Source organism: Lagenorhynchus albirostris, chromosome 7 (genome assembly GCF_949774975.1).
Source record: "Lagenorhynchus albirostris chromosome 7, mLagAlb1.1, whole genome shotgun sequence".
NCBI lineage: Eukaryota > Metazoa > Chordata > Mammalia > Artiodactyla > Delphinidae > Lagenorhynchus > Lagenorhynchus albirostris.
Window position 1 is genome coordinate 85,693,288 of NC_083101.1, and position 26,276 is coordinate 85,719,563.

The 26,276-nt window shown below is 44.7% G+C and overlaps 2 protein-coding genes across 5 annotated transcripts in view; one reads left to right on the forward strand and one right to left on the reverse strand.

Moving 5' to 3' along the window:
* The first annotated feature begins 211 nt into the window (after positions 1–211).
* CTSL (cathepsin L) lies at positions 212–4,855 on the forward strand. 3 transcript variants are annotated; one of them, XM_060153547.1, is made up of 8 exons: positions 212–326; positions 819–955; positions 1,258–1,380; positions 1,473–1,619; positions 2,071–2,295; positions 2,745–2,907; positions 3,555–3,672; positions 4,483–4,855. In XM_060153547.1, exons 2-8 carry the CDS (start codon positions 830–832, stop codon positions 4,580–4,582), a joined length of 1,002 nt encoding a protein of 333 aa, XP_060009530.1. In that variant the 5' UTR covers positions 212–326; positions 819–829; the 3' UTR covers positions 4,583–4,855. The 3 variants fall into 3 exon arrangements, with proteins under 3 accessions (XP_060009530.1, XP_060009532.1, XP_060009531.1); XM_060153549.1 differs by lacking the exon at positions 3,555–3,672; XM_060153548.1 differs by lacking the exons at positions 212–326; positions 819–955 and having other exon boundaries at positions 966–1,380.
* Positions 4,856–17,590: 12,735 nt separating this feature from the next.
* FBP2 (fructose-bisphosphatase 2) overlaps positions 17,591–26,276 on the reverse strand; it is a 35,667-nt gene continuing 26,981 nt past the window's right edge. For both annotated transcript variants that reach the window (XM_060155369.1, XM_060155368.1), the window contains 3 exons: positions 26,015–26,152; positions 21,264–21,383; positions 17,591–18,008 (listed from right to left, as the gene is read on the reverse strand). In XM_060155369.1, the coding sequence (XP_060011352.1) occupies positions 17,814–18,008; positions 21,264–21,383; positions 26,015–26,152 (453 nt within the window). In that variant the 3' untranslated portion in view covers positions 17,591–17,813. The remainder of the gene's footprint in view (positions 18,009–21,263; positions 21,384–26,014; positions 26,153–26,276) is intronic.

The window sequence follows — 26,276 nt, forward strand, 5'->3', positions numbered from 1 at the left end:
GTCCCCAAGGAGGCTCCGTCCACCCTTCTCAGCGCTGCTCAGCTCGCCGCCGTCGGGTCCACTGAGGCTGGCACCTGGCCAAGTTGGGACCGGCCCCAGTTGGGACCAGCCCCAGTTGGGACCAGCCCCGTGAGACGCCGGGAGTCCCAGCACAGGGGCCCCGCCCACATGTAGCTCAGCCAATCGCGGCGCGGGCTAGCGGGGGGCGGGGCCGGCCGAGCGGAATCCCGGAGCCTTAAATGGGAGGACATGCGCCCACAGCCCCATCTCCGACGCCCCTGGATCCATAGTTGTTGGCTGCGCCTGCGCAGCTGCGCCTGCCGCAGGTGAGCACCCCGGGCTGGGGCCTGGCGCGGCGGGGTCACCCCGGGAACCAGCGGGACTGCCAGGCTTGGGGTTTGGAGGGGTCCCAGGAGGCGCTGGTCACACAGGGCAGCCTGACCCCCGCAAGCCGGGCTGCAGTGGCCGCTGTTCCCTGCGCCGCGTCAACATCCTCTGAGAGCGGCGGGCGTTCGCTGGCGGCGGGGGGCGGGGCGGCACGCTCCTGGCCTGGCCCCGCCTGCAACCCGGGAGGGAGCTTCGCCCTAGCCGCGGCTCTGAGTCCCAGAAGAGCCTCACCGTCTCCGGCGCGGAAACTGGGGTCTCTGAGCTGTTTTTCTCTATCCACGTACTTAGCCTTCCCCTACAGTCCTTGTGTAAATACTTGGGAAGATAAATGTTTTTACTCCACCATAGTGGGTATAACGTCTCAGAAAAAAGTAGGATGGCCTTTTAGTAAGATTGGTTTAATCAGATACTCATTTCTTTTCCCTTCCTAGGCTTTTGAAACATGAATCCTTCACTCATCCTGACTGCCCTTTGCTTGGGAATAGCCTCAGCGGCTTCAAAACTTGATCTCAGTTTAAATGCACAATGGAAATTGTGGAAGGCAACACACAGGAAACTATATGGCTTGGTTGGTAACATCTGAAACTGTCCATCTGAAACCCCGCAGAGAATGGTCCATGCTGTTGGGAGTTTATAGCAGATAGTAACCTCTTGAGGCTGCCTCTTACCAGGGCAGTAACTTCATGGCACCCATTACCGAGTACAGTACGGGCATACGACGCTGTTGTGTGGGAGCTGGGAAACAGTTCCCAAGAGTATAAAGCCACCTCTGGCCATGGTTTCTCTTCCTCTCTTTCTGCAAATCCACTTGGTGAAGGTGGGTTGGTTTTAAATAGAAATAAAGAGTATAGGTTACCTGTTTGCCTGTAGAATGAAGAAGGATGGAGGAGAACAGTGTGGGAGAAGAATATGAAAATGATTGACCTGCACAATCAGGAATACAGCCAAGGGAAACATGGCTTCACCATGGCAATGAATGCCTTTGGTGACATGGTGAGTGTGGCATGAACTTTTTGTGCCTCCCCTCCTTAGTACTTTAGGAAAATAACCTCTTGCTTGTCAACATTGTTTCCTTCTCCTTGAAGACCAGTGAAGAATTCAGGCAGGTGATGAATGGTCTTCGAAACCAGAAGCGCAAGAAGGGGAAAGTGTTCCCAGTACCCGTCTTTGGTTTGATTCCCTCATCCATGGACTGGAGAGAGAAAGGCTATGTAACTCCTGTGAAGAATCAGGTATGACAGTATTCAGCAGATCTCTCTCCAAGAGTAAAGCCAAATTGGAGTTGCCGTCCTTGCAATGGTAGGCTGTGGACCAACATGCAGTTCACTCGTTTTTTGTTTTTGTTTTTTCAAGAATTTAAAACATTTTATTTGGTTTCAAATTTCCTTGAGAGAAAAAGAATTGTGTTGATAAGTTTCTTGGAATGAGAGATGCATTTGCTGTGATGAAGAGTTGTTTGCCAGCTCTTGAAGACTTTTCCTTCTGAAGCACTGAAAGTGGACAGAAGAGCCCTCAAATGCCTGGAGAAGAGGTTTCCTTTTGGAAACACCCCATGGCCTGCTCTGAATGACTAGAGTTTGGATGCAATTCACTAGTTTTTAAAAGCATTTTCAGATATATGGGCTATCGTCAAAGTCTTGCTATTTGTTTTGTACACTAAGAGCTTTTAAATTTTGTTTTCAGGGTATGTGTGGTTCTTGTTGGGCTTTTAGTGCAACTGGTGCCCTTGAAGGACAGATGTTCCGGAAAACTGGCAAACTTATTTCACTGAGTGAGCAGAACCTGGTGGACTGCTCTCGGCCTCAAGGCAATGAGGGTTGCAATGGTGGCCTAATGGATAATGCCTTCCAGTATGTTAAGGACAACGGGGGCCTGGACTCAGAGGAATCCTATCCATATTTTGGAAAGGTAAAAGGAGCTCCTTATCTCGTTATCAAAGTTGAACGCTTTGGGGGAAAACAGATACCAATTTAGAATTCACATTTTAGATTGTAGACTCTATATCTGCAGACTGTCAGAACTAGTATTAAAATATGTTAGCCTTGCACAGTTCTCTGTTTAGATAGTTACCATAAAGCTGTTAATATTTCTGTGTCATGTGGAAATATACATACCATTCTATGTAAGTATAAATTTCTCCAGAGTAAACGTTTCTTATGGACAGGTAGACTGAGCGTGTCTCATTGAATAGACACCAGCTACTTTTTCCATTTCAAAACAACCAATATCATTTCGTCTCCTGGGATGCTTTATAACAAACTTGACTTGGAAATCATTAAGCTGCAGACTGTCTTGAACTCATGTACCCCAGGACGGGGATGGTATTAATCAAGTCTCTTCCCCATTACCTTTGAAAGGATGAATCCTGCCACTACAGACCCCAGAGTTCTGCTGCCAACGACACTGGTTTCGTGGACATTCCTAAGCAAGAGAAGGCCCTTATGAAGGCAGTGGCAACTGTGGGCCCCATCTCTGTTGCTATAGATGCAAGCCATCCAACCTTCCAGTTCTATAAAGCCGGTAAGCATTTGTCTGTATGGAAGTTTAGGCAGAAAAATTGGAAAACCACCATGACATACAGCAAGATTGACTCTTTGGTGTGTAGAATTCAGTGTATAATTTGGGGGTGTGTAGATTTAACGTAGTTGTTCATGTAGTATTTGTGCCTGATGTGTCCGTTTGACATTACTTGAACCATATCCCCATGATTTTAAGCACTTCACAAATATATTTAAATGGCTACTTAATTTGATTCGTCTAGCTTAATTTACTTTTTTCCAGTTGTTAGACGTTTGAAATTTTCCAAACAATTTTACTACTGTAATTAAAACCGGAAAGAACCTCTTGCCTGAAGTAATTTTGTGTTGTGTGCTGTTTCCCTAGACTGACATTCTGAAAGTCAAATGATAAGGTTTTAGGGAGTGGTCTTCTATGTCTCCTGACACATTGTTTACAAAAGAGGTTGTGCCAGTATTTCTGCTGGTGCTAGACAAGAACCTAGATCCCTAGGCTAGATAAAAAAGAATAGATCTTGTTTTAAAATCCTATCTAGATTTATGTCCTTTAGCTGAATTTTGAGGTGTCTCTCTTATCCTAGTTGATAGGCTGGGTTACTGTCATGGGTCACTTGAAGGTCCTTACCCCAACCTTGAATTTTATGTTCCCAGGCATTTATTATGACCCACACTGCAGCAGTGAAGACCTGGATCATGGTGTTCTGGCGGTTGGCTATGGGTTTGAAGGAACAGACTCAGATAACAATAAACACTGGCTTGTCAAGAACAGGTATAAAAGTGCCCAAAATACTTATATTTGAGATTGAAATGGGAGTCCCTTTTGGAATCAGTATTTGGATACAGGTTCTCAAACCCTTAAGTACACTTCCAAAGTCTTTATGCCACTTAGGGTGAGCACAGACATATTAATGTTTGATTATAACATTAAGGTACTCTCTCAAGCTTGCCTAGAGTATTGATGGAGTTTTGACACCATTGCATTTCTTTTTTTAAAAAATTTAATTAATTTATTATTATTTTTTGGCTGCTTGGGTCTTTGTTGCAGCACGGGCTTTCTCTAGTTGCGTCGAGTGGGGACTACTCTTCGTAGCATGCGCGGGGTTCTCCTTGCGGTGGCTTCTCTTGTTGCAGAGCACAGGCTCTAGGTGCGCGGGCTCCAGTAGTTGCAGGAGCATGCAGGCTCAGTAGCTGTGGTACATGGGCTTAGTTGCTCCACAGCATGTGGGATCTTCCCAGGCCAGGGATCAAACCCGTGTCCCCTGCATTGGCAGGCAGATTCTTAACCACTGCGCCACCAGGGAAGTCCCAGCACCATTGCATTTCTAAATCTGAAAATTTTCTTAAATCTGAAACGTATCTGGCCCCAAGAGTTTCCTTTTTCTGTCTCTAATTTTGCAGTTCCGTGAGAGGTTTGGAGGCTGAAGTTATTTACACATTTAGAACTCAACCAGGAACAAGAACAACTGCCTTTCTTGCTTCTTTCTGAGTCTGTCCTGACCTCTGGGGCACTGTTTAAGTGTTAATAAAGATAAGTGTGTTTGATTCTTTGTATAAAATGGAAAACCCTCTCTTCTTTTAGCTGGGGTGAAGATTGGGGCATGGACGGCTACATAAAGATGGCCAAAGACCGGGACAACAACTGTGGAATCGCCACCATGGCCAGTTATCCTACTGTCTAAACCTCAAAGGCAGGATTGAGAACAGAACATCCAGAGGAAGAATTTTCTTTAAAACTAACCAGACCTTATTGTGTGGGATGAAACACTTGAATCGTTGAAGATCCAAGTTGTGATTTGAATTCTGTGACATTTTATGCTGGTGAAATGTTACCATTCCTTTAATACTATTGTAAATAGGTTTGTATGATCGACCTGCCTCAAGAATTTTGAATTTTCATGTTTTAAAAGGATGTATAAAGTTTTACCTTTAAAATAAAACAATTTCAGAGTAGAGGTGGTACATCTTTCTGTTTCTAATACATTAAGTTTTTGTAGAGTAAAAAAGGTGATTGGGCCCTGAAGACGCAACTGAGCGTGCCAGTGGTCTGTTAGAATGGCTGCGCGGCCTTCTGGTTCTTCTAGTTCTGAATATGTCAGCTGCCTGTTGTCTGTGTCTGACCCAACCCTTGAATAGAACAAAATTTGGCAAACCATCTAAAGGACAAAGGTAAATTATTTTAATAAGGAAAAAATTCACATTTTAGAAAAGTGAACACACATACATACGAGTCCCAAACAAGAAAAGGGCCTTAGAGATCATGATCATTTGACCCACGATGGTGACAGCCCAGCAGAGTTACAGGATGAACGTCACAGAGCCAATTTCTGGTGCATCTTCCCCAACTTCTAGCGAAGACTGTGTGGCTACTTTGCAACTGAGGAAGGACCAGACACAATGGATTGCCAAGAGTGTTTGTCTTTGTGTCCATATGCGATGAAGGATAAGCTCCCACATTTGAGGCTGGGCTTCAGAAATAGTCTTGCGGCCTCAGAGGTGGGCAATAGGTGAGAGCATCGAAAGAGATAGTCTGAAGCCTAATTTACACCTAGCTTACACCTAAATTCCTGAATTTATTTTAAAAAAGAAAAACTCCCTACATTCCGCAGGCTAAGGAAGCACATAGTTTCATTTGCTGTCTTTGGGTTTAAAATTCTCATGTTCCTTCCTACTCAAGGAAATAAAAAGTAGGTGGAAGCATTTGGTTATTAGACCCTGTAATTCCTTCTGAAGACCTGAGGTGGAGGAGAACTGGGATCTCAGCCCACAAGACCTCCAGCAGCCTCTGGTCAAGTCCATCTGCACTGGACTGTGTGCCGTGCTGGACCCTCAATGTGGCCTTCCCTTGCAGGCGCTTACATTTCCAACTTTCTGACCTAAAATGACAGATGTTGTGTCATTTGGAGTAAAATTCTGTGGGTTTGGGGATAGCATGATCAAGCCACAGGAAGATTTGGGAGGCTCCCAATCTGAGTCCCTTCTACTGGTTGGGACCACACTGAGACAACTGGAATTGATGTAGCACTCATGGCGCCCCAGTCATCACCCTGTGGAAGAGACATTCCCAACCCTGAGAAGGAGATGGTGCTGTTAGAGGAGGTGGTTGAAACACCAGAAGGAAAAGAAACGGGACATGGACCCAGAGGAGCCGGGCAGTAACACAGGATAAAAGGGCGGGTATCTGAGCAGAGACTTCCCAGGTCAGAACCCCTTAGAAAAGAGAAACAACATTTAGAGAAAGTGGGAATGTTGAGGTGTGGGAGATGAGGCTGGGCCCACACACAGGTTTTTAGGACACGGGAACCAATGGGGCATGCAGTGAAAAGACTATTCTGGTTATCTATTACTGGAAAACAAACTACCAGGAAACATAGCAGCTTGAAAAAACCATCTTTCCAATTTCCTGACTGGGCTTAACTACATGTTTTCCTTTGGAAGTCTTTCACGTGTGCCGGAATCATTAGCAGTTTTGACTGGGCCGACATCCAAGCAGGCCCACTCACATGGCTGTCCTAGATGCTGGTGTGGGCTGGGCATTCAGCCCTGGCTTCCCACCAGAGTACCTACATGGGCCTCTCCGTGGCTTGGGCTCCCATGGCACGAAGGGTGACTCTGAGAGGAACATCCCAAGGGAACGTAAGCCAGAATGCCCGTGGGGAACTGCAAGGCTTCTTATAACCTGGTCTTAGCCCCCAGTGAAACCTCTGCTGCCGCATTGTATTCAGAGCATGTCACCAGGGACGCCCAGGTTACAGGGGAGGGGGCTGACAGTCTACCTCCTGGTGGGGAGAGGCAAGGTCACTTAGCAGAAAAGCATGTGGGATGGAAGACGTTGTGGCCATCTTTGGAAAATGCAATCTGCCACCTTCAGTCTCTGAAAGTCCACTAGAAAGGACTCCTTAGTGACTGTCACCTTGCTTCACCGTAACAGGCTAGCTCATACTGCTGTCCACATAATCTTGGAAGTAGAGCCCAAGACTCTAAGAAAATGCCTAGGTGCTGATATGAATGAAAATGTGAAGACCTCTCACATGTCTTCTGCAACTTTCAAAGACATTTATATTTATTTAAACTTGTGAAAAGTTCCAAAGTAAACAATAGCTAAATGATTAAACAGATGTTAGAAGGTTCTGTAGCTTTCAAAGACAATTAACTTAAACTGAAAAGTTCCAAACAGCATCTATCATAAAAGCTTTTTAAAATAAGCCAGTCGACAGGACTCAAAGCTGAAAACAAATTTTGATTTTACAAATGTGGATGAATGTCGCCTGCTATGTCAGTAAGCCAAGGATGTTGCAGCCATCAAGCCCTCTGCCACTGCAACTGCCCCCAGCTGTGCACCCTGAGGGGATTCAGGATGGAGAAAAACAGGATACCGGCCCTAGATAGTTAAGATGCATATCAAAGGAGTAGTTTCAATAAGTCCAGACTCTGGCATCTTCCTACTCAAAGAAAAGCACTAAATTCATCAACTTGAGATGTCTGGTTTTCTTTAATTAACAGTAATCTTTTGATGTTCTGACTACCTGGTTTTATTTGTTTGTTTGTTTGCAAAGACTCCTATATATATCCTGGCTCCTCCCTTACCTGTTCAGAACAGTCCCTCAGAGCTATCTGAGTGGCTGTCTCTCCAGCTTAAGTCCTCAGAATGTCTGACAAATAAAGCATAATTCTCAACTTTTAGGTTGTACTTTTCTTTTTTCAGTCGACACAAAAAACTTGTCTGAAACATGAACTTACTATCAGAAGCTGAAAGAGGCAACAAAGGTTTCCTCCCTAGAGCCCTTGGAGGGGATATAGCCCTGCAGACACTTTGGTTTGGAATTCCGGCCTCCAGGCATGAGAGAATAAATTCCTGTGACTTTAAGCCAGTGAGTTTGTGGTATATGTTGTGTCAGCCCCAGGAAACTACTGCACTTGTCCTGCACAGCTAGCCTCGTGCTCTCCTTAGCAGCCCAGAGGACACAGGTGCGGCGAGCAGAGCCGCACTTTGGTGGTCTGGTCAAGACCACCAAAGATGGGACTTCCCTGGTGGTGCAGTGGTTAAGAATCCACCTGCTGATGCAGGGGACACGGGTTCGAGCCCTGGTCCAGAAAGATTCCATATGCTGCGGAGCAACTAAGCCCGTGTGCCACAACTACTGAGACTGCGCTGTAGAGCCCGCGAGCCACAAGTACTGAGCCCATGCGCCTAGAGCCCGTGCTCCACAAGAGAAGCCACCGCAGTGAGAAGCCCACACACCGCAACGAAGAGTAGCCCCCGCTCGCCACAACTAGAGAAAGCCCGCGCGCAGCAGCGAAGACCCAATGCAGCCAAAAATAAATTTAAAAAAAACATCACCAAAGACAAGTCAGACTTGCTGAACATAAGGGAGAGATAAGTAAGAAATCTCTCAGCTCACAATGGTTCTTGGCCTTTCCTCACATGCTTCAAATGCTACAGTCCACAAGGAAATGGTTGGCTAAGACGGGAGAAGTTTGGATTTAAAGATTTGTAGGCAGAAGAAAAGACACAAGAAGTTTGGGTATCTTTTCCCTTCCTCACATATCCTCTCTCATCTAACTCAGGTACTGGTCAGCGCTGCAAACCAGGAACAGTCAATACCTCATAGCAACACATTCTCATACATTAAAATGCACTGAAAACAAGCTTTGCTTCCTTCTCTTTCTATTTAACTTGGTGAAAATTAATATCTTCTTTACTCTCTGGCACCTCTTTCACTTGATGACGCCAAATGTTTCCTGTTTTTCTCTGTGAGGGAGGAAAGACCATTAGAAAGATATGAAGGAAACATGGGAGTTAATGCAAGAAAACTTAATATTATATATGCTGCTCAAAAAGTAGTGGTGACACAAAATGGCCTAACTCATGCTGGGGAATACTGTGGTCTTTTTTTTTTGAGGTACGTGGGCCTCTCATTGTTGTGGCCTCTCCTGTCGCGGAGCACAGGCTCCGGACGCGCAGGCTCAGCGGCCACGGCTCACGGGCCCAGCCGCTCCGCGGCATGTGGGATCTTCCCGGACCAGGGCACGAACCCGTGTCCCCTGCATTGGCAGGCGGACTCTCAACCACTGCGCCACCAGGGAAGCCCTGTGGTCTTTTTTGACACTAAAGTCCTGATCTCTGATAACAACTGCTTTTCCAGGGCTTCGTGCTCTGTCTTCTGAGTGTAGGCTGTGTCCTGTGGCGATTTTTGTTTTCCTTTGGTAGGAGGTAGTCCTGGTCTGCCCTTGCTGGCCCACCATCCTCACTGTCCCAGGATGTCTTGGGAGCCTTTTGCCACATGACTGTCATATTGTCCCGGGTGTCAGTCTAACTTCCAAGAAGAAGATAGCTTCCCGGGGATGAGCTGCATTTCCAAACAAAAAACCCCTTGAGAAGCTGTTTTGTTAAGAAAACATGGTCTCAGGTGGAGTTAACAATTCACCTGGTGGGAACCTGCACTTATCTTCTTCCTACTCACTTTCCCAGCTATCAAATGTGCACCAGCCAATCAAAACTACAATGAGGCACCACCTCACACCAGTCAGAATGGCCATAATGAAAAAGGATACAAATAACAAATGCTTGGAGAGGGTGTGGAGAAAAAGGAACCCTCCTACACTGTTTGTGGGAATGTAAATTTGTGCAGCCACTATGGCGAACAGTATGGAGGTTCCTTCAAAAACTAAAACTAGAGTTACCATATGATCCAGCAATCCCACTCCTGGGCATATATATGGACAAAACTATAACTCTGAAAGACACATGCATCCCAAGGTTCATAGTGTCACTATTTACAGTAGCCAAGAAATGGAAACAGCCTAAATGTCCATCAATGGATGAATGGATAAAGAAGATGTGGTACACATATACAATGGAATATTACTCAGCCATAAAAAAGAATGAAATAGGGCTTCCTTGGTGGCACAGTGGTTGAGAGTCCGCCTACCGATGCAGGGGACACGGGTTCGTGCCCCGGTCCGGGAAGATCCCACATGCTGCAGAGCGGCTGGGCCCATGAGCCATGGCCGCTGAGCCTGCGCGTCCGGAGCCTGTGCTCCACAACGGGAGAGGCCACAACAGTGACAGGCCCGCATACCACAAAAAAAAAAAAAAAAGAATGAAATAATGCCATTTGCAGCAATATGGATGGACCTAGAAATTATCATACTAAGTGAAGTAAGTTAGATGAAGGTAAATATCAAGTGATATCACTTACATGTGGAATCTAAAATACGACACAAGTGAACTTATCTGTGAAACAGAAACAGACTCACAGACATAGAGAACACACTTGTGGTTGCCAAGGGTGTGGGGGGGTGGGGGGAGGGATGGACTGAGATCTTGGGATTAGCAGATGCAAACTATTATATAGAGAATGGATAAACAAGGTCCTACTGTATAGCCCAGGGAACTATATTCAGTGTCCTGAAATAAACCATAATGGAAAAGCATATGAAAAAGAATATATATATATATATATATATATACATGCATAACTGAATTACTTTGGTGTACAGTGGAAATTAATACAACATTGTAAATCAGCTATACCTCAATAAAATAAATTAAAAACAACAACAACAACAAAATGTGCTCAGGCCATTCCTGAGATATGGTGAGTGAGATTCTGGAAGTACCATGCTTAAAAACATGCGTAGAGTATTTTTTTTTAATGTTTTGAGCATTTTTTTTAGTTTAAATGTACTTTTATGTATTTTTTGTCCCCTTCCCTATAAGGCTTTCCCCTAGGTGTGTACAAGGCTCCTCCCTTCCCCCTGGATTTGGCTGGAATGTCATCCTCTTTGTGAAGCCTGTCTTTACCAGGAACTAAAATTAAAACAACCCCTGGTAGTACTGTTCTCCCCTCCCCTGATTTATTTTTCCCATAGCATTTATCACCATCTGACATGCTATTACCTTTTATTTGTTGGTTTTGTTTATTGTGTCTCTTCCACACATCAGCACTTAGTCTGTACAGAGACCCATACAGAGACAAGGGGCTCTGTTTTGTTCACCTCTCTATCCTCAGCACTAAAGACAGGACCTGGCACAAAGCAGGCACACAACAAGATCTGCTTTCTGGACGAATGAATAATTGATGTATCCACATTATATGAACACTTTCTCGGAGTTTTAAGAATCAAGCAGTGAGGAAAAAGCAAAGGCCCGTTTTGGAAATGTATCCCCTTAAATATTCCCCTTCCTCAGAGGAACAACCAAAATTATTAATTCAGGGATATTAACAGTCCTTTTGCTTTGTCTTTACCCAAACACACATGCAGTTTTGTTTTTCATTGTTTTTGTCCCTTCTTTTTTTTTTTCTTTAAAGATGTAAGTGCAGGGCTTCCCTGGTGGCGCAGTGGTTGAGAGTCCGCCTGCCGATGCAGGGGACGTGGGTTCGTGCCCCGGTCCGGGAAGATCCCACATGCCGCGGAGCGGCTGGGCCCGTGAGCCATGGCCGCTGAGCCTGCGCATCCGGAGCCTGTGCTCCGCAACGGGAGAGGCCACAGCAGTGAGAGGCCCGCGTACCGGAAAAAAAAAAAAAAAAAAAATGTAAGTGTGTCTTGTCCATCATAAAACAAGCGAGCAAAACCCCTCTTAACCCTGGGTTATTCCAGTTGCTGCATTTTCCTCCTCCTGTTTCCAGCTGAACCTCTTGAACAGCTTGTCTAAACTTGCTATCCTCCACTTCCCCACCTTCTATTCTCATCCTAACTTAGGTCCGTCCCTACAGTAAGGCTTTCCTTCCAGATCCTCCCAAATGACCTCATCTAGTCTAATTACTTCAGGTACCACCTCCACTCTGATGACTTCCTGTCGCTCTCCTGAGTTCCAAACCCATGTATCCAACTGCCTATGAGACATCCTGACTCAGCTAACCCACAGACATTTCAGACGTACAGAGCTGAAGTCATCATCTTTCCCCAGAACCAGGTCATCTCCAAGTGCTCCTTGGCTTTGTGGATGGCATGTCCATCCATATCCTTCATTCCTCCCCTCTCCCTTTCTCTGACATACGTAATCAATCACCGATACATGAACAGCTCTCAAACACCTACACTTCTCTCCATCCTCACGGCTTTTGATCGGGGCCATCATCACCATCAATTTTTGCCAAGATGATGACATTAACCTTCTTGACGGCGACCTAACCAGCCTCTAGTTTGACTACTTCAAATCCATTGTCTATATTGTAGGTAATATTTACTAAAATGCATATTGATTATGTTCCTCCATTGCTTAAAACTCATCAGTGGCTCCCCGTTGCCCTCGGGACAAACTCCATACTCCTTAACCAACTCAGAACATACTGAATGAGTTGGGCCTTTCTTACCCCTCCAGCCTCATCTCTCACTACCCTCCTCACACTCTACCCCCCACAGCCATAATGAATTACCAGTTGTGCCCCCAATAAATCATACTCTAACCGTTTTCAAATCTTTGCCCATCTGTCCCCTCACCTCTAGGGTTCACCCCTGTCACTTGTCTTCTCCGTCCTCCCTAACCTTCTCCTGAAAAGCTTCTAGTCCCACTTTCAGGCCTCAGTTTAAACGTCATTTCCACTGGGAAGCCTTGCCTGACTCCTCACTTCTGGAGTGGCAGCTCCTCTAAATGGCTCCAAAGCAAACACACAGTACTTTATCCCCAGAGTTACGCATGTGTCCCATCCAGCAGGCCTGAGCTCTTTGAGGACAAGGATTTTGTCTGTCTACTTCACAGCTAAATCCCTAGCACCAGGTATGGTACCTGGTTCGTGTGTGTGTGTGTGTGTGTGTGTGTGTGTGTGTGAGAGAGAGAGAGAGAGAGAGAGAGAGAGAGAGAGAGAGAGATGAAGAGATGCAAGGAAGCCAGTGAAGAGACAGATGCAATGAGAACCCTGGGGAAGGAGGCACAAATAATTACAGAAGTAGGTCTTGGCAGACTGCACAGAAGTTATAGCCACTAGTGAAATGTGAGGGACTGGATCATGTAGTTTTGTCATTTTTTTAAAATTTTATTTTATGAAAGTGGCATGGCGTCATATCTATTTGCAAAATGCCCTTTTCCCCTATGATTATAGCTTGGTCATCTTTCCTCATTTGTACTTCAGATTGTGATGGTTAATTTTATGTGTCAACTTGGCTAGGCTATGGTGCCCAGTTCTTTGGTCAAACACTAGTCTAGAAGTTGCTGTGAAGATACCGTGTAGAAGTGATTAACATTTACAATCAGTTGACTTTAAAGATTTTTCTCGATGATGTGAGTGGGCATGTAGGGAATGAAAAATTCTTCTCTACCTTCTTAGGGTGTCTGGCCTGCCTAAGAATTAAACTGACATAAGCCAGATTAACAGAAGAAAATCATACACATTTTATTAAACTTTACACGTACATGGGGACTTTTACAAGAGAATGAAGTTCCAAGACCAGAGCTGAAAGCTTTTATACCCTTTAGGCAAAGAAATGATAAATTTGTGAAAAAATGACAAGACAAAGGGGTTTGGCCTAAGGGCAGTAATTGTGGGGAAGTGACTAGAAGCTGTATATGGGGGCAGAGGGGTGCAAAACTAGTGGAAGATAAGGGTTATTCTAGCAGGTTTGTTCACACAGATCCATTTCCTTGTTGACTCCCAGTCTCTGGTGACAAGCATGTATTTCTCTTCCTGCTACAGGGAGGGCACATACATCTCTCATGGGAAATTTCATAACCTGCTTTCAGGTAGAAAGGGCAGATGAGAAAGCTCTTCCTGGATCTGCTGATTCTCAAGTGCCTTCAGCTCAAGATAATCAATATGCCAAAGGAGCACATTTTGAGACGGCCTGTCCTCAACCCCTTCAGCCTCTTCCGTCAGCTGAAGGTCGTAAGAGCAAAACTGAGGTTTCCCTCGGAAGCAGGAATTCTGCCTCAAGACTGTAACATAGGGGCTTCCCTGGTGGCGCAGTGGTTGAGAATCTGCCTGCTAATGCAGGGGACACGGGTTTGAGCACTGGTCTGGGAGGATCCCGCATGCCGCGGAACAACTAGGCCCGTGAGCCACGACTACTGAGCCTGCGCGTCTGGAGCCTGTGCTCCGCAACGAGAGAGGCCGCGACAGTGAGAGGCCCGCGCACCGCGATGGAGTGGCCCCTGCTCGCCGCAACTAGAGAAAGCCCTAGCACAGAAACGAAGACCCAACACAGCTATAAATAAATAAATTTATTTTTAAAAAAAAACAAAAAACGACTGTAACATAGGTGTGTGTGTGTCCCCTATCGGCTCTGTTTCTCTGGAGAACCCTGACTGATACACAGACCCACCTTATAGACCCACCCACCATTTCCTACCTTCCCTCTATATCTTTCTCATTTGTATTCTCTTCCTCAGTAAAAAAAAAAAAAAAGCGATTAGATTCCATTTCATGAAAGTGAAGCCAGTGAGTAAAGAACATGTTAATTCTCATCAGGTTAAAAAGAAACAAAAGACCTTAGGGTGCTAGCTGATATATTTCTTTCTGTCTGCGTTTGTCTATTTTGATGTTAAGAATGCCTTTGTATAAAACTATTTAAGGTATTTATTTCCATATTCATAAAAGACTGGAGTGGGTTTGTAAGTCCCAACTTATTTAAACTGCTGCACAACAAATCAACTATCTCCCTACAGGTGGACATTTAAATTGCTCTCATCTTTTTGCTATTAAGGTATTTAATAGCTATAAACTATTTAAGGTATTTATATATTTAAAACTATTTAAGATTGTGTATATAAACTATTTAAGGTATTTATTTCCATATTCATAAAAGACTGGAGTGGGTTTGTAAGTCCCAACTTATTTAAACTGCTGCACAACAAATCAACTATCTCCCTACAGGTGGACATTTAAATTGCTCTCATCTTTTTGCCATTACAAGCAATACTTAATTTTTAAAAGACTAATCTAGGCTGTTTTATACATACCAAAGTGTAGGACTACTGGGCCAGAGGGGCTGTCCATTTAAACAGAACTGCCAAATCGCCTTCCCAGAAGGCTGTCCCCACCATCTGTCTCACCAGCAGAGGGAACGGGGTCATTTCCCTGCAATGTTAGCACATTTGATATTTTCAGTCTTCATTGTACCTTGCCAATCTGATAAGTGAAAAGTGATGTTATTTCACTTACATTTCCCTGATCATCAGGGAGTCTAACCATCTTTTCACATGTTTATTGACTGTTTGTGTTTTCTCTTCTGCAAATGGCAGCGTTATATCCGTAGTGTGTTTCTCTAGGATAGTTTCCTTTTCCTCTCAATATGCATGATTCCTAATGTTCATTTTTTGTTATAGGTTACAAGTATTTTCTCCTAAGCTATCAATTGTCTTTTAACTATGTTGTGTATTGTTTTTACTTTGATATATTCACATCTGTCTTTCCTTTATATCTTATGCTTTGTGTCTTTTGGTCCCGTTTAAGGTCATAAATATATTCTTCTTTATCTTTTTGCCATACCTTTACAGTATTATTATTTATGTTTAATTCTGGAATGCATCTGCAACATGTTTGCAGATCTATGTTTTGGGTTGTTGTTTATTTTTTCCCCCAAATGACTAGCTTATTATTCAAACACCAGTCATTCATGTCCCACTGATTTGAAACACCATGTTTTCTTCTTATTTTTAAAGAGTATCTATTAAAATGCTTCTTTCCTTTTGATGTGTTAATGGGTCTGCCCCCCAAGCTGTGGAAGCTCATCTGCCCAAAATACAATAGAAACCAGTGAATGGTCCCACCTTCCCCAAGTGGGGCCAGACCTGTAGAGGGTACTTTGGGGGCTGCTGGAAAATGGAAAGAACAACTGGATTTCTCCTGAGATAGATAAAAGCATCTAAACTGGGAAGGCAATCTGGAGGGAATGAGAAACCAAGAGGAAAGGGATTCTCAGATCACTTCGGCCAGAGAGCCCAACTTCTTTCTGAGGGTTTTTCCAGACCCTGCCTATGAAAGCACGGGTCACCCAGGCACCATTGCACCAATGCTCTCAAATCTTTGATATGTAGCCACTGAGAACGGAATGCGAGTCCCATACTCTTCCCTAGTTTCCCGTTCTTAGATTGGAGGTGCAGGGACCAAGAGTCTCAAGCTTGAAGAAGGGAAGTGAGTGAATGGATCTTTCCCTGAGCACCTACCACATTCATCAAAGCAACACAGACCATGATTGAAGGTGCTATCATTCACCTAGAAATCCTTCCCCTCCTGGCTGTGTAGTCCTGAAACCATGTGCTCACTGGATCAATTTATTCCTAAGAAGTGAAGACTTCAGTTTGAACCTTTGAGATATAAGTTTCTGATGAAATGCCTAATGAAGCATTAATAGCCCATTGGTTAGAATCAGAAGTTTTCCTAGAAAATCTTTGTGTTTTGTGGAGGAAGATGAAAAGTTTTCGATTACGTATTAAATTTTACTGCTTCTGTTACTGCTGCCAAGCAGAGGTGGACTGAGGAACACTACTGAATCCTGAATTATATCCAAATTGAAATCCATCTTTGGGTGGTATGAACCACCTTGTCCAAAGCTAAAGTGGGAAAGGAATGTTTCTTCCCATGGTTTCTCCTAGCCCCCACCTCCCCACCACTGCCTCTTGCTTTAATCTCATGCATTATTTAATGGATTTTCTTTCTTTTTAATTAATTAGTTTATTTATTTTATTATTTTTGGCTGCGCTGGGTCTTTGTGGCTGCCCTCAGGCTTTCTCCAGTTGCGGTGAGCGGGGGCTACTCTTCGTTGCGCTGCGCGGGCTTCTCATTGCGGTGGCTTCTCTTGTTGTGGAGCACGGGCTCTAGAGCGCAGACTCAGTAGTTGTGGTGCACGGGCTTAGTTGCTCCGCGGCATGTGGGATCTTCCCGGACCAGGTCTCTAACCTGTGTCCCCTACATTGGCAGGCGGATTCTTAACCTCTGTGCCACCAGGGAAGTCCCTGGATTTTCTAATATTGAATCATTCTTGAATTTTGGAGTTAAGCCTGATTTTGTCCTGATGTATCTTTGTTTTAAATATTTCTGGATTTGTTTGTGAATATTTCATTAGGCTTTTTTGGCCTCCAGGTCCCTAAACATATATAGCAACTCTTGGGAAAGCAAGCTGAGATTTCTGATGCATATGCCACCCCGTCCCCATCTAGACATAATTTGGACAAATGAAGGGTCATTAACCAGTGCACTCTGCTTAGGGCCTAGGATAGATTAAAATATTTCCTGAAAATATTAAAAAGGAAAAGTCAAGAGGTTGAGAAAAGTAGGTATTAATTTTCAAATATTAATTCCAATCAGCATGTGGCTTTGTCAATAGGTGACCACATTTTTCTATTCAAATAGTTGTTGGTTATCCAAATAATTGCTCCTAATAAAGGCTTGATCCAAAATTTTAGAATTTAATACCCATGAGATTTCTAACTCAAAACCTATCCACAATAAGACAAAAACGTCTAAGAAATTAAGTCAGCCGTTTATATATTTAAATATATATAATGTATATATTTATATACCTTGAATATATATAAGTATATATAGAAATAGATATATCTATTTTATAAGAAAGGAAATTAATCACTATAGGACTCAGACACTAGGTTCAAATTTTAAGCAAACCAAGACAAATTCTTAACTGATCTCTGTACCTTTGGCCCACAGGTGGATAGCTGCTGATTACTTGGGCTGATAGACTTAGAATCACAACCCTATTTGCCACTGTTCATGACAGAAGACAAATCAAAGTTGTTCTTTTCACACGTGGGTTTTATTTTTAGCCCTTGACACTGACCACAGACTCGCCTCTGGCTTCTAGACTTATCGTGAGCCCTTGGCTTCTGCTCCTCTGGATGTGATTTGGTGGATTTGCCTTTTGTTTCTCCTCACCAGCATTCACTCACCTATCATTCATCTAGGGTCCTTAACAAGGTACAACACAAGGAGAAGAGGGCTTGAGGGGTCAGGCTCACTACCTGCCTGCCTGGTTTTTCTGTACACAGGTGAGATATTCCTGCACATCATCCGGGGACCCTAGAATGAGGGGGACTCGTTGGTGAATGGCCTCAGGCTTCACGTCCAGCACAGGCTGGGTGCCTGTGGTCGCCATGCCTCCTGCCTGCTCGATGATGTAGGCCACAGGATTGCATTCATACAAGAGCCGGAGCTGCGGAGGAACAGAGTCAGGTGGACAAGTGTTGCAAGCTGTCAAAATTCCCACGCCATGCCCCTAAAGCTCCACGAGGAATTCCAATTACTCAACTGCTGTCTCATTAGTGCGAGTGCATTTGCGCATCTCAGCGGAGCTGGCTGCCCCAGCCCTACACTCTCCAGGAGGCTGGGTGCCTCAGCTGATGCTTACCACATATGCCTTTGGGGACACCTCTGGTCGACGTCTACCTGTCTTGTGACCTTTATGCTCATGAAAGCTTGGCCTTCTCACTTGGGTGTATGAGATCTAGGTACTCATTTCTCTCTGGTTCCGCAGTGAGGTAAACTGATTCTGCGGGGCCCGGTTAGGAGCCTCTATATGCCAGGCCTTATGGCCAGTCAAGGGTCTAGCTTGAAGGTCCCCTCGGGAGTGCTGGCCAGTCTCTCAGGATAACCACAGTGTCCGGCATCGTGGGGAGGAACATCTCAAGTGTCAACTTGGCCGAACAGTTTGCTGGTGTTTAAATGGCCTTTCCTTTTGGCCCCTTAGACTAAGTTAGTTAACTCTCTCGTTGCATGCTCTCCCACAGAATCCTGTACTTCCCCTTTCATAACAGTCCAGACTCTGAAGTTTGTTTAACATCTGCCTTCCTCATTGGACGCCCTCCCTTGAGGGCAGGGGAGGGGTCTGTCAGGTTGGTCTTTGTGGCATCTCCATTCCTAGTACTGCCTGACATGTAGAGAGTGTCCAAACAAGGCTACCGTGTACATTGCACAGGGGCTCCCAGTGGAGGGCAGAAATGGGGGTGGGGGAAATCAGCCTGCACCTTTGTTTGCCAGGCCAGGTACATGTGTCCAGGGCTGAGCCTGTTCTGAGAAAGAAATGCCTTTCTAAAAGGCACTGTGAGAACTAGCGGGTGTCTGTCCTGTGTCCAGTTAGAATATGGTGAATTGACTTGAAATGGGCTGACTGAATGTCCTTTCTGGGTCTACTTCTGTCATTATGTTCTGACTCCCTCCCCATCCCCTGACCCACAGCGGACACACACACACATCACATTAGATTCAGGGTGACATTCTAGCTGCACGCTCTGACTCAGTATCATACTATCTTCTCCTTCCTTCCCCCATAGGTACAAAATCTGTAGTTAAAAAAATTTTCTCCTTTTCTGCAATGAGCTTTCAAAGTGGTTGATCTAGCTCTGTGCAGCCTTTTTCTTTCAATTCTTTTCTTGAAATGCATTTGTTAAAACTACTTGGAGAAAATAGTTATATCTTGTGCTGATTTTTAAATTATTGTTATTTCAAAGAGAGGAACAAAATATCTCTAATCTGGGTTGGAGAGCCACGCATCGAGGAGAAAGTAAATTAAGACTGTAGAGGGCATTTGTTGCCATTTTGGGAAAACAGCATACCATGCTTTTGTTTGTATCATGTTGATTCAGATACAATAAATAAATAAGTAAACAAATAAATAAGCACAGCATTCTTGCATAAAGCTTGTCTCGGAGGCAAGGTCTGTTCTGACCTTAAAATGCCATTGTTGTAGTAAACGCATCTTAAAACACAATGTCCGGATCTTCATGGTACCTTGACCTGCAGGCCGTGCAATCTATTTTTTTTCCACGATTAAAATCTACACTGCTCTACAGAGACAAGCGCACATAGGAGGAGAACCCAACCACGCACCCACACACACAGATGTGGTCACAGAGACCTTGAGAGCTAAAACATGGAGGTCAGAAACCAATGATACTTTCAATGTGGTGCTATGAATATAGATCTATATATGCAATTATACATGCTTATGGAAATGTTTTTGTAATTATTTGTGGATATTTTAAGACTCATTTTAAATCATCTTAATAATTAGTAATAATTAGTCTTAATGTTCTCCCCGTTGGAAATGCGTACGTGACAAGAGCGGTTCTACTTAAGAATATCCACATTAAAAAAAAAAAAAAAAATAGTGGGGCTTCCCTGGTGGCGCAGGGGTTGAGAGTCCGCCTGCCGATGCAGGGGACACGGGTTCGTGCCCCGGTCCGGGAAGATCCCACATGCCGCGGAGCGGCTGGGCCCGTGAGCCAAGGCCGCTGAGCCTGCGCGTCCGGAGCCTGTGCTCCGCAACGGGAGAGGCCACAACAGGGAGAGGCCCGCGTACCCCCAAAAAAAAAAAAAAAAATAGGGGACTTCCCTGGTGGTGCAGTGGTTAAGACTCCACGCTTCCACTGCAGGGGACGTGGGTTCAATCCCCGGTCGAGGAACTAAGATGCTGCATGCCACGCGGCGCGGCCAAAAAAGAATTTCCACATCTTCTACTCTATCTCACTTAATACTCCGTAACAGTTTTCTTTCCTCCAGCACCTTTTGTGCAGATTTATCTGTGACTCTTAGTTCAACCAGCTAATATAGGTGAGCTAAACACTCATGTGAAAAAAGATGTCTGACATACCAATCTGCATATTAAAATCTCCTCTCTGGTCTCATGTGCTGTGTTAGATTTCTTACCGTGGCTTTGAATCTGGCATTCCAATAATTCAGGTCACCCGTGCTGAGAGACATATATACATGTGGCTACTTGTTAGTGTGTCAGAGACTACGACAGGGCTTTGTCTGGATTTGTCTACCCACCTATGATTCTGTGACTGGCTAAAAATCAGGCACCTTGCCATGGTGGTGTCTATTCAAAACAGATGCACTGGGATCAGAAAGTTGCAGTGAGACCTCCCAGGAGCTACCTTTCCAGAAATATTGAATGAGTTCTGAGCAGAACTGCTTAGTCTGGACTTTGGGAACTCTCTATGGAATTTTTGGGTAGACCTCAGATCATCGTGAACCCCCTGAAAACATATGTAATGTGTATGTTTACATGTAATTTTCTTCTGGGAAGTGGGTCCATAAGTTTCATTAAATTCTCCAAAGGGTCTATGATGCAAAATCAGTTGCTGATGAAGCTAAGAGATAGACACAGCATTGGGAAAGTGGGAGATGAACACAGCTGACTCACAGTGAATTGAGGGGCGTGAGGCCCGCGGAAGTGAAGGCCAGTGACAATCACCAATAACAACAACTTCAGCCACCTCCTTCTCCACACTTTCTACCACAGCCTCAGAATTCACTAATGGGATAGAGACTTCGTTTCTCTTCCACCTGCCCACTCGCAGACAGACATGCCAAGGACAGGGCAGTAGCCAGAAAGCAGGCATGATGAGAAAGCGAATTCTAACTGGTTCCCTGAACGGGTTCAGCCAGCAGACAAAGGAGAGTTTACCTTGCCCTTCGGATTTTTCTGGTTCGCTGGGTACAGGAAGATCCCTCCATAGACCAGGGTGCGGTGCACGTCAGCCACCATGGAGCCCACATACCTGGCCCCATAGGGAGCACTGCCATCCTAGAAGGCAGAGAGGAAAGAGACAAGATGCAGTGAGCTTAGCAATTACTCAGCACCTGCTTCAGGTCACACATCCAGCTGGTGCGACCTCTGCATTCCAGGGCCTCCTTCTTCCACCCACTAGCTTAGGAATTGAAAATATTATATAACTGAGCATTCCATTCATTCGGAGCCCCCAAACCTCAACTAGTGATTGGACTCATTAAATGTTGGACTACTTAAAGTGAGAGACAATATGTGTCCTAAGACAGAAGCTAACAAGAAAACAAAAATTTTTTTTAAAGAAAGAAAAAGGAAGTACAGACGAACGCCAACTGTTTGGCTGTTCCTTGAATCTCCTCCTTGACCCCCAGAGTTCAGAGCACTTTTCAGCTTTCTGAAAACCAGATTCCCTTGAACCATGACAACTTTTGCGCTTAGTGTAAGCAGAGTTTATTCACTGGCAAAATTATTTTAAGGAGCCTTAGAAATCATGCAAAGAAATACAACAACTTCCTTATAAACCTCAATTTCATTAGTCATGTAATGAAAAGAATATTTGTTCTGAAAAAAACAAAGTTCATCATTTCCCTCAAGTAGGGCATGTCAAGTAAGGCACGACTATCTGATGAAATGGTTTGGGCAGGTTTGCTTTTCCTCATTCAGCGACCCATCTGAGACTTCTGTGTCTAATCTAATAATTCTCTGACAGTGCAGGGAAACACCAAACTTCCTCAGGGCAGATATCCAGTGTTTTGGGTGGCATCAGCCAAAATAAAATGCATTGATTTCATAAGCATTTATATTCAGAAGCCCCTCCATCAGTCTGTGACGCCCTTGGGGAAAAGACTTCCTGCTTGATCTTGGCATTCCCTGAGCCCAGCCTGGTGTGAGGCAAAAAGTACGTGCTGGGAAAATACCTACTGAATTTCATTTACGTGAGATTTCTTGAAAGCACTACTCAGGTTGTTACCTTAAAAATTACATGGGAGGTTTTGCCTCCTCCATTTTATTCACATAATGATATTAAGTATATAAAACACCTTCAGATGCCAATTAAGAGACTTCTCAGTAGGTAAGAGAACACAGGTCTGAATTAGACCGATGGCCATAGGGATGAGAGATATTTAGGAAATAGAGTTGATAACACCAAGTGAATGATTAGACGTGGGCATAAGAAAGAGGTAATCCTCTCAACTCATTCCCCGAATGTTGTTGGGAATGAGCAGGATGGTTGAGGCAGTATGGATCAAGAGAAGAAGAACCAGGAAGGAGCAGAATTGGGGGTGTATGTTTAGTGGGGGGTGGGGGATAGGAGCGTCAGAGTTGGACATGTGGAGTTCTAGGTGTCTGAGGAGCAAGCAGATCTGAATTCCATCAGAAGAGACTGGATGAGTTCACCCTGGCAGGATACCAAGTGTGAGCTGAGAGGTTTGTTTGGAATAAAGTCCTGTACCAAGCTTGAAGGGCAGGCAGAAGTGTGGAAGCCAGTAAAAGAGGCTAAGAAGATGATTAGGAAGGTGGACGTAAAACCAGACACAAGGCCAAGGAAGGGGTAAACACCCCTAAATGCCATGGAAAGGTCAGGTAACATAAGGTGGAAACATGACGCTGGATTTGGCAACACAGATAAAAGAGGATTATAAAGGGCAGACAATGGAGCAAAGAGGGTTAAAGAGGGAATGACAGGAAAGAAAAACTTTAAAAAAAAAAAAGGAAACATCCTTCCAACTTCTGGGTATTTATCCTAAAAAACTAGGAAATAGAATCTCAAAGAGATTCTCCATACCCATGTTCACTGCAGCATTATTCACAATAGCCAAGAAGTGGAAGCAACCTGAGTGTCCATTGACAGATAGGTGGATAAGAAAATGTGGTATATACACACAGTGGAATATTATTCAGACTTGAAAAAGAAGGAAATCCTGTCACTTGTTACAACATGGATGAACCTTGAGGACATTATGCTAAGTGAAATGAGCCAGTCACAAAAAGACAAACACTACATGATTCCACTTACCTGAGGTATCTAAAGTAATCCAGCACATAGAAACACATAGGAGAATGTGGTTACTAGGGATGGGGGAGGGGAGGAGGAAATGGGGAATTGTTGTTCAATGGATGTAGAATTCCAGCTTTACAAGATTAAAAAAAGCCCTAGAGATCTGTTGCACAACAGAAGGCTTAGATTTTAATCCTGGCTCTACCAGTTAAATAAGGTCATCTTTACTCAAGTTACTGAATAAGGAAGAACAAATCTGACTCCATATTGGATCTGTTTATTTTACTTTAACCTTTGTATTCTATTGCTTTTGCTACAAATTAAGAATGCTGCCTCTAGGCTGAAATATACAGGACAGCCCATTCTCAAGGCTCTGACCTTCAAAGGTCACTTTTCCATTCATATAGAGATAAAAAGTTGCAGAACAGAGAATAACATTTGTCTTGTTGTAGATTTACAGGAACATCCTGACTTGACCTATGTTGACAGCTGCAAGAACAAAGATTCTGACACCAAGAAGTCTGCAACAACCAGTCACACCCCCTTCCCTTTTAGTATAAAAGAAGCCTGAATTCTAACTCAGGTAAGGTGGTTCTCCGGGACACTAGTCCACCATCTCCTTGGTCTGCTGGCTTTCCCAATAAAGTCGCTATTTTTTGCCCCAGTAACTCATCTCTCTATTAGCCTCTATTGCCATGCAGCAAGCAAGAAGAGCTTGAACTCGGTAACATTACTTGACTGTTCAGGGCCTCAATTTCCCCATATGTAAAATGGGGACTGTGGTATTAACACTTATCTTGTAGTCTGTTGGGGAATTGAATGAGTTAGTACACAACAAGCACTAGGAACAGTGTCTGACACAGTATACACTAGCTACTATTATCATGACTCATAGAAGAGTGCAGTCAGGGATAGGAGAAGCTGCTACTGTCAGGAGACAAACAGCAAAGGAGGACTGCTCCTTCCACAATGGCGGAGGGTAAGGAAAAGTGCCTGGACCACTTCCCATCTCCCAGGGGTGCGGTGTGTGGGAGAATGGCAGCCGGAACACAAAGATCCTGCAGGGAAGCAATGGCCTCAGGAAGAATGAGGTGTGGGAGGAGCAGTGCCTGCTCACACTCGAGAGGGGCTTCCCGAGGGCAAAAGTACAGGAGAGGGGGCTTCCCTGGTGGCGCAGTGGTTGAGAGTCCGCCTGCCATTGCAGGGGACACGGGTTCGTGCCCCGATCCGGGAAGATCCCACATGCCGCGGAGCGGCTGGGCCCGTGAGCCGTGGCCGCTGAGCCCGCGCGTCCGGAGCCTGTGCGCCGCAACGGGAGAGGCCACAACAGTGAGAGGCCCACGTACCGCAAAAAAAAAAAAAAAAATTATTTTTTTTTTCATACGAGTTTGGTTTTTCAGTGGTAAAATATGTATCTTCCTTTTTCTAGAAGAGGCACATTTTAGTTTAGAATGGGAACCACCGTGAAATCATCTCCAAGACTGGGAACTTGTAAATAATTTTGACTTTATCAACCTCACAATTCATATCCTGTTACTTCTGCCCTTAAGATGTCTAACAGGTTTGTGCATGACAGCAAAGGAGAGGTACAGGAGACTGCACTTGTAAGAATTTTGCTTAAAGAACAAACAGAACAGAGAAAGAAGAAAACTCTCTCAAGCTTCCGTTTGAGGCAGCAGAGGCAGGTCCCAGCACCTTGTTAACTAACTGCTCTGCACCCTCTGGAATCCTGAGCTTTTTCGCCCTGGAGCTCGTGAAGGGCTTCCCGGGACAGCCAGGCTGGCACATCACACCCCTGCTTTTCCCACCACTTCCAGTGTAGGTCAGACTTCACATTCTTGATCTGAAAATGCTCTGACTCCTTCCCACACCTGTCTTAAAAGCGCTCTTTGTACGGCAGACATACATACTGGATTGTTTGGGCTATATTTTTTGTTTGTTTGTTTGTTTGTTTTGCTCTTTTTTTGCGGTACGCGGGCCTCTCACTGCTGTGGCCTCTCCCGTTGCGGAGCCCAGGCTCCGGACGCGCAGGCTCAGCGGCCATGGCTCACGGGCGCAGCCGCTCCGCGGCGTGTGGGATCTTCCCGGACCGGGGCACGAACCCGTGTCCCCTGCATCGGCAGGCGGACTCTCAACCACTGTGCCACCAGGGAAGCCCGGTTTGGGCTATATTAATAGCCACATGAAGTCTAGGACTCGGTGATCACACTGAGAGCCAAAGACCTTCCTAAAACTTGGAGTAAACAGCAGGCCCTGATATTAGAGCATAGGAATGGTACTTTTAAATGTAATTATTCCACCTAAATACAATTAAGTGACCAGAATCAGCACAGGTGGTAGCTGAGCAAAACATGACAGGGGAGATGCTCTGACCCGAAACTCTGGATTTTGAAATATTGGTCTCTCCCTTCTTCATAGACAAGTTCTCCTGGAAAAACTCACCTGGAGAGTATTATCTATACTACGTAAGTTTTAGCTATGAAAGACTTTGATTGCTTACGAAGAAAGTCAGAGTTTCCCATTCTCATACGGTCCAGAGCCATAAACAGGGGCATCAACCTCTTTCAGCCAGGCCCCGACAGCCATCCCCCAAACAGGAATCCACTGAGACAGCATTCCCCCTGCTTCTGCCTTAGCTTTCTTCACTCACCTCGGGAAATTTCTTTTTCTGCACATATTCTGTAGTGGCGGCGTCAAAATACTTGGCATAGCCCTCATTGAGGCTGTAAATCTTTCCTTTGTTTTTAATCTTGACGTCTTTTTCCACCAGGACAAATTCACCAAGAGCCTAGAAAGGTGAAAAGAAACACCAGGAAGAAGAGAGATACCAGGAAACAGAAGCCAACAGCACACACCGACAACCAGAGAACAGTAGAAGATGTGGGTCTGCTAAAAGAACCCTGGGGTTTGCC

Coding starts and splice junctions, on each gene's coding strand:
- CTSL (XM_060153547.1), top strand. CDS start 830: ATGAATCCTTCACTCATCCTGACTGCCCTTTGCTTGGGAATAGCCTCA. Junction 1,381..1,472: donor TGAATGCCTTTGGTGACATG/GTGAGTGTGGCA, acceptor TTCTCCTTGAAG/ACCAGTGAAGAATTCAGGCA. Junction 3,673..4,482: donor CACTGGCTTGTCAAGAACAG/GTATAAAAGTGC, acceptor CTCTTCTTTTAG/CTGGGGTGAAGATTGGGGCA.